Here is a 12,674-nt window from a genome sequence, read left to right on the forward strand (position 1 = left end):
ATAACATGCAGAAACAAACTATTAATGACGGTCTTAAATAGCGCTGAGCAAAATAAAGGTTTTCTATGAATGTAGCACACTCTAGTGGTTTTTGCTTTACATTATCATTTAACTTGACGTTACATCACGTTACACTAAGAAACAATTCCTTAGTTCCCAAAGATAAAAATGTATTTTTCTGTGCTGACTGGAGCACTCAACCTGCGGCTTTTACAGACAACACAATCATCAGTGTGATCTTTAGTAATTTTTTCAATTATTGAATTCCTCTTGTAACCAGTTGTGTTTATACAACGAATACTATAAGTGACTGGTGGCACATATTCAACCATTTTGTTATCAACTTTGAAAGTGATATGACAACTGGACCAAAAAGACAGATGTGGCCTGTTTTAACCTCTGAGTCAATAGCTCCACATCTAAGCCTTCCTTTAGAGCACTGACAGGGGTAGCAACTGTTGTCTGACTCTGAACCAGTGCTATCTATAATTATCCTTCGCATCAACATTTTTCCTTTTATTGTTTTGGTTTCACTAGATTAACTTCCATTTATTTTTATCTTCTTTCACTTTATTTAACCAGGTGAGAAACTCTCTTTATTTCATGAGAAATTTGGCCAAGAAGGCAGCATAAAAACATTTTTACTGCAATACAATACAAACAACATACAGAGGTTAAGACAACTGCCACATACCACAAAAGAGGGTCCAGCTGAGATGCATATGTAGGTCTTTAAGTCATCCAAATGACCCCAATAAAGTAAAAGCAATACACTATTTTCCCTGACAAACAGTATCAACTTAATTTGCTAATACTTACATCTGATTGGCATCATTTATTAAATAACAAAAACATTTAATATGACACTAAATATTAATTCGCTGGTATGTTTGCGTTATTGGTGGTAACGCCCATTTCCCCCCACGGGAATCATTTAAGTTTTACTTTGCCTTATTTCCACAGGGCAGAGGACTTTGTATTCTGCCCTTAAAAGGGCATATGCAGGAATGTCAACGCAGGCAAAGGAGTGTTTGTGGAATTTAATCCACCGGGGGTGTGAAAGTAGATTAAGTATTGTATCACCACTAATAATTAATTATTAGGATCTATTTTCCAATATACATTAGTGAAGTGTAATTAATTATAATATTACAACTGGAAAAAACGTATGAATAGTTTTCCCAAGCATGTAATAATGGTTTCGTACTTGATGACCCTCCCTATTTTCCTCGGTTGGTTTGTTCTGAATGTTCTTTACAACATCAGGAAGTGAAGGGCGGTGGTTGAGAAAAAAGCAGCATCGGGCTAGCTGACAAGTATCGGGTTGTTGTCAGGTAAGACTGTGTTTTTAACTCTTCACTTTTCTGTCTAACGCGTTAGCTACAGTACAAATGCTTTGCTATCAGGATACAACGCATCTGCTGGCGATACTAAAGGCTTAACGTTATATCTGTGCACCATTTTGGCTGTTTGACTGCTTTGAAAACACGGCTAACTGTTAGCTGCGCGGCTAATGACGCGATAGCTAACGCAGTGATCTCAAATGCCTCGTTAAAAAGCAGGATATCATGTAAAGTTAACTGTTAGCTTTATAAATTGAAAACTTGCCTGTGAACGTGGGTAACTTCAGCGACTGCTCCGTGTGTGTAACTTTAGTGGGCTAACGTTCACAGCTGGAAGCACACTTAATATTTAATGTAGCTAAAACTAGGCCGCAAACAATTGACTGTAACGTTACGTACTTAACATAGCTATGGTATTACTAATGCGCCAAGAGTTGTGGTAAGATCCCGTCCTAAAACAAATTGACATGAGGAGAAATTGATTTTGTTATCGGTAACAATGCGTAACACAAGCAAAGATAATGATGATCACGTTACCTTTTTAAAATGAATACCCCTATCAATACTTTTGTGTGTTAAACCTGGCAATTGGTGCTTTCAACTATAAAGACGACGAAAAATCATAAAATAAAGTCGTTTTTCAAGCAATTTGCTGTTCAGATGTCAGAATACTGTGTCTTTTGTTTTTTCATTGTAAATTTCCCACTTTATCAGTCGAACAAAAAAGCAATTTGAAGCTGTTTATACACTATGCTGAAGTATTAAATCAAATATATCCATTGTTAATTAAAACTAGTTGGTTGAAGCCCATTGACATTAATGTCACTGGACATTCATGGAGGCTTTATAATGACTGGTGTCCTAGATAATATCTAGCCATTTCACCATATTGACAGTGTCTCAATACAAGGCCAAGCTATGGACTGTACAATACCCAATGGAAAGACATTGCCTGATATGGGCATCTGTTCTCACATCACTACGTTTTCCTGCCCTCTGTGAAGGCAGTGAGCTGATCAACCTAGAAAGATGAGGAACATTTCCATTTATAGCTCAGTGAGAGGGACACCACACTGGGGAATCATTGCCAGAGAATTTGAATATCCTGCCACTGACTGGTGTGCACGAATGACGAAATCTTATTTTGAGAATCTGCATGGTCCACTGGACCTTCTGATCAGATTGTCTCTTTCACAGGTCTCATCTTTTGTCTGTCTTATCAGGCCAAGCCTATACTTTATCTGTTTCCTGCACTGTCTCTACTGCTGCTGTTCTGTCATTGTGTTTGAGGAAGGTCTAAACATCAGCTATAAAAGCAGTGGAAAGGATGTCAGTTTTCAGTCACCCACTCCCACTGAGCTGCTGCAAGATTTGAAAATGCTTGTTTTAAGTTCCTGGCTGCAGGATTTGTAAACTAACAATTGCAGGCCGGTAAAATATAAATTTATTTCCACAGGTATTAAAAACAGTCAAAATGTCGAGCAAAAGGGCCAAGGGAAAGACCACAAAGAAGCGCCCTCAGCGCGCCACCTCCAATGTCTTCGCTATGTTTGACCAGTCACAGATTCAGGAGTTCAAGGAGGCCTTCAACATGATTGACCAGAACCGTGATGGGTTTGTTGACAAAGAGGACCTTCACGACATGCTCGCCTCACTGGGTGAGTAGAAGAGTCTCTGAGATGCTCAACATGTCAGTAAGAAGCTGTAAGCAGTTGTGCGCTTAACTCAACTGGGTGTGCACCCACTGTTTGCAAACAAGTTCTACAGGCAAACATACATTTTCATTAGTTGTTTTATGTCACTTGTACTTAAAACCAATTCTGTATTTTAAACCCTTCAGACTTTTAAGTGCACTATACCTTTTTGTCTTTTTTTTTTTTTTTTTTTTTTTTAAATATAGGGAAGAATCCAACTGATGAGTACCTGGAGGCCATGATGATGGAAGCTCCTGGTCCCATCAACTTCACCATGTTCCTCACCATGTTTGGGGAAAAGCTCAATGGCACAGACCCCGAGGATGTGATCAGAAACGCATTTGCTTGCTTTGATGAGGAGGGGACAGGTAACTTCCGTCTGTTACAACCTTTTCTTTTTGAGAGAAACTCCTTGTTGCTGTAGAGGACAGTTTAAAGAGGAAAGTGGCTTGAGGGGAACCTTTAAAATAAGGTTTTAATTACCTTTTTATTATATGAAGCAATTGCAGCAGAAAGGTGTTATATAAAGTTGCCTTGCCTAAAACGGTAATTGCATCTCTGCAAGTGAATGGAAATGCTTTAGGAAATGATTCTGATGTGTTTTCAGGCTGCCGGAGCCTTCTTATCTGTCTATTTTCCCCCCTCAGGTTTCATCCAGGAAGATTACCTCAGAGAGCTGCTCACAACAATGGGTGACCGGTTTACAGATGAGGAGGTGGACGAGCTTTTCAGGGAGGCCCCCATCGACAAGAAAAGCAACTTCAACTATGTGGAGTTCACACGTATCCTAAAGCACGGTGCCAAGGATAAGGACGATTAAAGAGCCATATACCAGCATATTTCTTTCCACCCTCTTCCCCACTCTCGTCAGCTAGATCACCGTGCTGCATGTTTCTCCAGTGTAAACCCCCATTTGAACAAACCAAAGCAATATCTATCCACTTGTTTGTTAACTTCTAGTTGCCAAATGTACACATCTCTAATGAGAAGGAAAAACTTGTAATAGGTTGTGAAATGTTTTTTCCTGTCAGGTAAAGATGTGAAATGGCAGCACCTTGGAAGCTCTAAGGGATAAGTCTTTGCAATTCATGTGATTGGGTTTAGCTGAATTTTTACATTTTATAATATAAACTTTTTAAATAAAGCCCTCTATCAAGTTGTATTTTGCTGACTGTTTCCCTTCCATAAATGACAACTGAAATAAGTGTCGCATTATTCTGTCTTTATTTTTCCAGTGGTATAACTAAAATGCTTATATAACCCCCCCCTCCCCCCCAGGGTACCGGTCGAGTCTTAACAAGTCTCCCTCCCTACTCAACATTCTCTCAGCGTGTGCTGACTAGCTCTAGTGAAGTCTTTCTGTAAAAGGGTAAATGCAGAGCCCACATGAACAACCTACTCTGAAAACTAGGGTGCATTTTTGTGGCACTGTTGATATCAACCCCATAGAGAGACGGGAAACTGGCCAATGATCACCTGAACATAATGGTGAAGTCCTTATGTAACAGATGTGAGGATAAAGTTAATCCCTTCCTATGACTGTCAGCCGCTCAGAATTTACACTGTTTAATACCAAAAAGTTATTTATCAAGGAGTAGTGGTGATAATTAACATTTACTAAAGTACAGTTTTGAGGTGTTAAACATGCCTTATTTATACTACTTTACACTATGTTTCAGAGGGACATGCTGTACTTCTTACTTCGCTACATTTAACTGCTATAGTTGGTAGCTATTTTGATTTTTACATTTAACTCAGGCTGGAGATATGCAGAAGCACTGCTGGGATATCTGTGAGGGCATGTACTTAAAATAATAAAGCTGTACATTTCACCACCACAAAATGAACAGCCCCTGAAGTCCAGAAAAAATATTTATCTTGTGTGAATAATCTGCATATGTCCAACCACTTAATAGTAGTATATTCCTGGGAGAAGTTGACATTACTAAGAATAAGTGTACACGAGGAGCTGCACACAAGATGTAATTCTGTCTTCAGGTAGACACTTTATGGAGATATTAATTGGCAGAAAACTTGGCTAATTGGAGACAAATCCTGTCTAATTAATTAGAAGAGGTTTCCTTTAAAATATTACATTGTGTATATATCCGGTAAAAAGACTTTGAGAGATTTAGAATTTCTATTGAGTATTCTTACATTTTCTGTTAACTACAAGAAGTATAAATTTGACATTTGTTATATCAATGTATGGAGCAATTTTTGGTTGGATGTTGAACTTTATATAAAAAGCAAAAAGTGGGCAAACAATTCAACTTCAGGAAAAAGACATTCTTATGTTTTGAAGAAAAATTATTTATTTTACAGTTGGTTTTGTTATTGGGGAAATTCCACATTCAGAAGAACACATGGACAGGGACTCTAAACCACACATTGGACACTTTTCACCATCAATACTGCACTACGATTAAGAACAAGAAGGCAATGAAAACTAATAATGTGTTTGATATATTATTTTGAATCCACAAAAAATATATATATATATGTATATATACATGTAGGAAACAATATACAGTAATAGAAAAGTAATCATAAAAAGGTAAACGGAAATAAACTATATTCAATGGAGCATGCTGAGGATGAATTTGAGTTTAGAAGTCTGATAGCTTGGGGGGGAAAAGCTGCTCTGCAGTCTGGTGTTGCGGCCATTTAATTAATATCCTTTGGGCTATAGGCACCTCACCTCACTGATATCACTGATGTTTTACCAGTCTATGGTGGCCAGTGTCCTCTTTTATGCTGTAGTTTGCTGGGGAGGAAGCAGCAAGAAGAGAGATGCCGGTCGACTGGGCAGACTGGTGAGGAGAGCTGGCTCAGTGGTGGGCTCAGAGCTGGACTCTCTGGTGACAGTGGCAGAAAGAAGGACCCTGGACAAACTGCTGTCCATACTGGACAACGCCCACCACCCTCTGCACAACACCTTCATCGGGCAGAGGAGTGTGTTCAGTGGTAGACTGCTGTCCCAGCCCAACTCCACCAACAGACTTAAAAACTCTTTCGTCCCCCTAGCCATTAGACTGTACAACAGCTCATAGTCATGGCAGGGAGGACAATAGACAAAATCTGTACTCTTTACTTCCATCTGCACTCCGTTTGCACTGTTTGCTGTTTTTGCACTGTTTTACTGTGGCTACTGTGTTATAAGTTATTTTAATTTTATTTTAATATAGGTTTAATGTATGTATATTTCGTATGCTACTGGATACTTGAATTTCCCTCGGGATAAATAAAGTATATATCTAAATATATAAGATATAAAGTATCTATCTATTTGATGCTCAGGAGATGGGTACCAATGATCTTCTGAGCAGAAGGCTCCACAATTTAACAATATGAAAGTGGCCATTTTGCATATTGAGTACTTATACTTTTGCCACTTTAAATACATTTTGCTAGTAATACTTGTGCACTTTTATTCAAATATAATTTCGAACACAGGAGTTTTACATGAGACAAGAGAAGGCCTATTTTTCCACCGTAGTATTGTTGTTTCCCCTTAAGTAAGGATCTGAGTACTTCCACCACTCTCTAGGAGGACTCTCTAGTCTCAACTTTTGAAGGCACTTGAAGTCCAGTGAAGGTGTTAACATACAGTCTATTCCCTAGAGCAGCTTCCTCTAGTGTCTGAATTAAGTTTCAAACTGAATGAAGCTGCCTTCAAATGCTGTCGGAAAACATATACCTGAAGTCCCCAAAAGGTCAAGAAGTCATTATGATTTGAGAAAGTGATGTGGTGATCGTATACATTTTTTCTGCGATATCCCAATTTATCGGGATGTAAAATTTGAGGTGTGAACATCATGGGAGCAGTTTAGGCCACGGTAAAGAATGACTACGATTGAAACAACACCTCCCTATATTATAGCTTAACTCTTTCTTCTACCGTTGTGGATGAACATTGCTTGATATTTCGGCAATATTTCTGTTAACGTTTCATGATCATTTTAATTCCGACTAACGTCGCATCGCATGAAACACAAATCCCACCTCAAGTGCCGAATTGGAGACTTACGAGATGCCTTGAACGCCTCGCGATTATCACGGACCCACGTTAGGAGCGTGTCTCTGCCCTGGCAGCGGTTCTGTGACCGTTTGCCGTTTTCGGAAAGGCCAGGTATGCATCGAGTCGGTATAATCTTGTAATTTGTTGTTTATTTATCACTCTAATACACTGAGACGAAATGTCAGCCTTGAAATGTGCTAATCAGAGCAGTGCAACTCTTCTATGCTAGCTAGCAGCTAAGTAGCTAGCGTTAGCTAACAGCAACCTCAAGGTTGTGTACAAGGTAGTTAGGTAACTAACGGAAAGAGTAAGGAAGAGGGGCTGAGAAGTCCTCGCTGCTAATAGTATTGTTCTAGTTAACTTACCTGTTTGAGTTTGTGTCTTCAAGAAACCCCTTAAAATGCGTTCTTGTTTTTAAAGTTTTATATTTTCATTACCAGCTGGACTCATGGCTCTGAAGCTCATCCAGAGATTTCCTCTGTTTGGGCAGTTCGGGATTCAACGTTACCCTCCTGGACCTGTCTGCCCCACCAGGCTCCTGAGTACCAGCAGTGTAGGTCAGCCCTTATGTGTAGCCTGCCTTTGTACCTCAGCCGGCGGCTGCATCCTGACCCAGGGCTGCAGGAAGCTCCGGCCGGACTGCGGGATGAGGAGCCTGACCACCATCGTCAGGGAGCCGTCCTTCGTCGCTAGCAGCTCTGTACGGCTCCACAGAGATTCAGGCCCTCGGTTCCGTCTGACCCAGCTGCACCGGCCCACAGCTGCAGAAGAGCAGGCTTTCCAGCAGCGTATAGGGAGCTGCTCCTCATCCAGGCAGGTCTTTACACTGCTGCGCTCAGTGGAGATCATGTCTGACACCATGGCTGCAGCAGCACTTCACCGTGTGGCCGACCTGGAGCGGGAGGGTAACTCTCTGAAGGATCCTACAGTGCTGGAGAAGGACACCATCAGATCTCTGTGCTTCCAGCTGGAGCAGGACTCTAGGCGGCTGACGGATGCTGGGCTCGTATCAGCTCTGCTGGCTTGTACGCGCCTCTTCTTGGATCCTTGGAGCACGCTGATGGTGCGGCTGGCGTCTGAGAGCCAGGAGAGGCTAGATAGAGGGAACATGAGCGTTGGGCAGCTGTGCACCCTGGGCCAGGCGATGCTGGCTATGGAGGGTCCTCGATGTGTGATGCTGGAGCAGGTGATGGAGCAAATCCAGAAGCAGGAGCCTTCCCAGTGGAGCGTAGCAGATCTCATTGCTGTTTATAGATTTCTGCAAGGCGGTGTGGGTATAGATGGGAGATACCGGGACCTGCTGAATGCTATGCACACCCACGCTGTGACAGTCACCTCCCGCATGGACCCTGCTGCTGTCAGCAGGCTGCTTAGTGCTCTCGTGGCCCTGAATCAGACGCAGGCCATGCCTCTTGTGATCAATCTGTGCAAGCAGGCCGTACGACACGTACCTCACTTCACTGATGAGGAGCTCACCGTTGTGCTTGGCGCTCTGATGCACTTTGGTCACAGCGATCATTACTTTGTGGAGGCGATGGAGAGGTACGTGCCCACAATGACCTTCACCTCCCACCCAGAGACAGTTACCAAGGTCATTCAGTTCTTTGGCCGGAGGAACATCCTGTCTACGACTGTGTTTGATGCCGTTGCGGAGAGCTTTGTGTACCGAGCAGACGACTACAGCACCAGCCAGGTGGCCAGGCACATCATGGCTCTCGGAAAGGTCGGCTACCTTCCTCCCAACGCTGGCGATGTATTCAGGAAAGTTGAGAACATCCTGCACACACGCTTCTCACACTTCCAGCCTCGAACGCTGCTCAACCTGCTCCACTCCTGCACCCTGGTGGAAAGGTTCCCCGTTAACTTTGTCTCCAAAGTTTTCAGCAGTTACTTCCTCCAGCAGCTGCAAGGTAACACATTCTGTCAGACACCTGTGATGTGTACAAGCTTTTCACGATTAAAAGTGTCCGATATTGTAGCAGGTATGGTGTTGTGTTTATCCTTCTACAATCTATTCTGTACATGTGGCATCTTTTTTTCGTAGTTAAATGGGCATTTTAGGGAATTATTCCTAATTTGAATTGACATAAACTGAACAGATTGTAACTTTCTGAGGCAGATTTGTGATATTGGTTCATATACATACATACATACATACATACATACATATAAACATTCACTAGATAGATACAATTGAATAAACTAACAAACAAAATTGACTGTTTTTCAGAGCAGGGAACAGGAATCGACCGGATCCTCCTGGCACAGCTGACCCAGCTCTACATGACTTTGAAGTTGGAGTGTCCTTTCTATAAGGTAAAATATATCAGCGGTTAAAGATGAGGCCAGAATGACAAACGAGTAATGCTCAGTCAGAAAACCTGAATACACACCCTCTTACTTAACATGTCATCAGTATGCAAGGTTCAGTGCATTCCAGCTATGCGTGATGAGACCAGTGGCCTGTACTACTAAGCGGGGTAACTGGTTTATGCAGGTAACTTCAGGAGTAACTTTGTGACGTCGGGTGTAACTTCCCGGTTAATCTGTACTATGAAAGGTGGATGGATAGAAGTTACCCGAGGTCTGTTGGCATGGCAATTTACACCGCATCTCTGAACTGCTCCGAGCAGGTTTTGTTCGTGGTTAACTCGAGGTTACCCTGCACGTGGACTACACACCACATCTGTACTCAGTGTTAATGATGAGAAGTAGGATATTAATACACACCACTTAATAAAATATGTTTAGATGTGTTTTCACACATTTAGATAGACTATTTTACGTGTCCAAAAAATAGGGAGCCAGGTTGAGGGTTAGACTAATAACCGAGCAAAAAAAATCCTATGTGAAGTTTACAAGAAGAAAAATCGGAAATTAATGTCATAAACAATCGAAAATCACTCTGGTGTTTTCTTCTGAATACGCCCTATCCAAGGGAAAGTCTCTAAGGTGCATGATAGTGATTGCGGGCTAAACTCAGGAGTAGGCTATTTTGTCACTGCTAAATCCGATTGCAAAGTTTAATATAACTTTCCAATGCATGCAAGGCTGCAACATCACACACACACGTCTGCCATGTAGTGTGTGATGTTGCAGCCTTGCAAAGTAATGTTTCTCTCATAAATGTGTGACTATCATGTCAGAGAATATTCAAGTTTTTTACTTGCAAGTTAAGTTGGAAATTAAGTTTTCTCTCGGATTATTACCCCTCTCCGCTGGCTCCTTTTTTTCTATTACAGTGGACCTTATGTGCAGTTTTACCTTTACATCTTAATCATATTACACATAAAAGAAGAGTCCATTAAATACATAATAGAGATTTGAACTACAATAAGAACACTGGGAAGATAATTAGGCTACAAAGTTACTCCAACAAGCCTCCCTGGGTTTGTCGTCCGCCACCATATTAGATTTAGCCGTTAACTTGTCTACATTCATAATTTCCTGACACTACCAACGTGCTTTCCTTTGGAGTAATATGGAGCATGTGCCGTTCCGAATAACTCTGCCAAACACACCGCTTTTTATGCGAACATGCACCAACTCCATTTAAGTTAACACCAGGTTAACATGGACTCGACTAACCAACATCTTATCCACCATCGTCACCGTTTAACTCCAGTGTAGGCGGTCAGAGTTTGTCAATCCTGAGTTTGGCTGATAACCCCGAGTTAACTCTTGAGTAGGCTGAACTCCCTTTGTAGTACAGGCCACTGGACAGGCTGTCCTAGTCACTTTCTACACTTCCAATACAGACTGTAGACTAAGATATTTTACTAAAATATAGACATTAATCTTAACATGCAGTTAACACGTGTTCACAATTTCAAATACATTTTGCATTGAATAGCAGAATAAAAAAACAAATGTTTATCCTGCTACGTTTTTTTCTCTCCAGTTTTTTATCTGAAACAATAGATTACAGGGTTCCATGGAAAATAGAAAACAAAATAGACCATATTTTCTGACACATTGTACAGATTTGCTTATCTTCCAGGTTGTTGGATGGATTTTGTTGGAATGTAACAACAGCCAAATTTATAATGTTAAGTGTGAACTGCGAATTAGTTTGTTCCTTCACACACCTTCTGTCAACTCTTCCAGGGTCCCAGGCTACTTCCAAAGTACCGTGTCAAGTCGTTCCTCATGTCCGGACGCTCTCTGGAGACGCCGGTGGACGCACATCTGTACAACACTGTGAAAACTGGATTGGTGGATTTGCTCGGGGCTCGTTCATACTTCGGATCCAAAGTTCTGACTCCGTACTGCTACACACTCGGTAACGCACACACATTAACAGCTGGTTATCTCCTAAATGTTTTCTTGAGTCTACCTGTCAAGGGCTTAATGTTCGTTTTTGTTCTTGTAGATGTGGAGATCAAACTTGATGAGGAGGGATACGTACTGCCTGCCAGTCAAATTGATGATGTATACAAAAGGTAAGTGGTTTTATGTGTCATACAAGGTCGCTACACTTGAGATTTTTGATGCACTAAAGGTAGGGTTCATCTTTGCGAGCTGGATGGTAGTGTTGTAGTACTCGAGAACGGTCTTGGTCTCGAGACTGGTCTTAAGACCACTTTTGATGGTCTCGTCTCGGACTCGACCGCATTTGTACTCTGTCTTGTCTCGGTCTCGAACATTGAGGTCTCTGGATTTTATTTCAAGTCCATAACTTTGGAAATATCAATAAATTACTTGTGCATTGTCTGTGTTATTTGTTAACAACCCAACTTTGTTTGGCTATAAAACGTACTGCTTTAAATGCAATCAATAATTAAAAATTTGTTGTTAACGACTGTCCCCGCAATGGTCAGCATGGAGTGTTGAATAAAGATGGTTAAGTTGATTTCAGCTCTTAGTGTTTGTATGTGGGTGTTTTAATGGGAATGTGGATCTTTCAGATCAGTTTGACAAGTAGCTATGATCTTGTTCCACATCTTATTGTGTGTCATGTAATGTGGGGAACTGGTCTTGGTCTTGACTCGGTCTCGCCCTCCCTCGGTCTTGCTCTTGTCTCAGTATTGATAAACTCTGGTCTTGATTACAACACTACTGGATGGTCAAACAGAGTGATTTTAATAACAGGTTTAAACACACTGGGTCGTCTGATGTTTGTTGCAGGATTGCGCTTTGTATTGATGGACAGACGAGATTCACTACAAGCAAGAGGCAGCTACTTGGAAAAGAAGCCATCAAGCAGCGACATCTGAGGCTTCTGGGATATGAAGTTGTTCAGGTTAGACCCTCACCCTCAATTTTATGCTTTACATAATCAGCAATGTATATTCTTTGGGCCTTTTCTGCCAGATATACATCTGCCCTAATGTTAGATGTTTGTATTCTATAGATTCCTATATGTTTAATCTTTATGAAATGACTGAATAAGGGTTTTTTGTTTCCTAGATTCCTTACTATGAATTTGAAAAACTACAACACAAGACCAGCGTGGTAGAGTATCTGCACCAGAAAATCTTCCCTCATACTTATAGGCTGAGCTGGTGATGATAAAATGAGTGTGTTTAAGTTATTGATTATGCACTTTCACCTGTTTAACTTGACAATAAAGTGACTTTTGTATAAATACCAACTTTTAAATGACATCAATGGTAC

General features: G+C 41.2%; 2 protein-coding genes across 3 annotated transcripts; both read left to right on the forward strand.

Moving 5' to 3' along the window:
* The first annotated feature begins 1,186 nt into the window (after window positions 1-1,186).
* On the forward strand, window positions 1,187-4,242 carry myl12.1 (myosin, light chain 12, genome duplicate 1). 2 transcript variants are annotated; one of them, XM_038730146.1, is made up of 4 exons: window positions 1,187-1,334; window positions 2,800-3,001; window positions 3,244-3,405; window positions 3,685-3,857. In XM_038730146.1, the coding sequence occupies exons 2-4, from the start codon at window positions 2,818-2,820 to the stop codon at window positions 3,855-3,857; spliced, it is 519 nt and encodes a 172-aa protein (XP_038586074.1). In that variant the 5' UTR covers window positions 1,187-1,334; window positions 2,800-2,817. The 2 variants fall into 2 exon arrangements, with proteins under 2 accessions (XP_038586074.1, XP_038586084.1); XM_038730156.1 differs by lacking the exon at window positions 1,187-1,334 and having other exon boundaries at window positions 2,818-3,001; window positions 3,685-4,242.
* A 2,767-nt stretch (window positions 4,243-7,009) lies between these two features.
* fastkd3 (FAST kinase domains 3) lies at window positions 7,010-12,654 on the forward strand. The gene is made up of 7 exons (XM_038730167.1): window positions 7,010-7,169; window positions 7,499-8,968; window positions 9,289-9,374; window positions 11,166-11,340; window positions 11,431-11,500; window positions 12,186-12,300; window positions 12,468-12,654. Exons 1-7 carry the CDS (start codon window positions 7,025-7,027, stop codon window positions 12,564-12,566), a joined length of 2,160 nt encoding a protein of 719 aa, XP_038586095.1. The 5' UTR covers window positions 7,010-7,024; the 3' UTR covers window positions 12,567-12,654.
* Window positions 12,655-12,674: the final 20 nt, after the last annotated feature.

The sequence above is a fragment of the Micropterus salmoides genome, unplaced genomic scaffold, assembly GCF_014851395.1.
Source record: "Micropterus salmoides isolate LMB-PRFRI ecotype aquatic unplaced genomic scaffold, ASM1485139v1 Ms_hic_scaffold_1, whole genome shotgun sequence".
Classification (NCBI taxonomy): Eukaryota; Metazoa; Chordata; class Actinopteri; order Centrarchiformes; family Centrarchidae; genus Micropterus; species Micropterus salmoides.

Bases quoted from the DNA above. Each gene is read 5' to 3' on its own strand.
- myl12.1 (XM_038730146.1), top strand. From the start codon at position 2,818: ATGTCGAGCAAAAGGGCCAAGGGAAAGACCACAAAGAAGCGCCCTCAG. The intron at 3,002-3,243 runs GTGAGTAGAAGA...TTTTAAATATAG, and splicing joins CGACATGCTCGCCTCACTGG to GGAAGAATCCAACTGATGAG. The intron at 3,406-3,684 runs GTAACTTCCGTC...TTCCCCCCTCAG, and splicing joins CTTTGATGAGGAGGGGACAG to GTTTCATCCAGGAAGATTAC.
- fastkd3 (XM_038730167.1), top strand. From the start codon at position 7,025: ATGAAACACAAATCCCACCTCAAGTGCCGAATTGGAGACTTACGAGAT. The intron at 7,170-7,498 runs GTATGCATCGAG...TTTCATTACCAG, and splicing joins GCCGTTTTCGGAAAGGCCAG to CTGGACTCATGGCTCTGAAG. The intron at 12,301-12,467 runs GTTAGACCCTCA...TTTGTTTCCTAG, and splicing joins TGGGATATGAAGTTGTTCAG to ATTCCTTACTATGAATTTGA.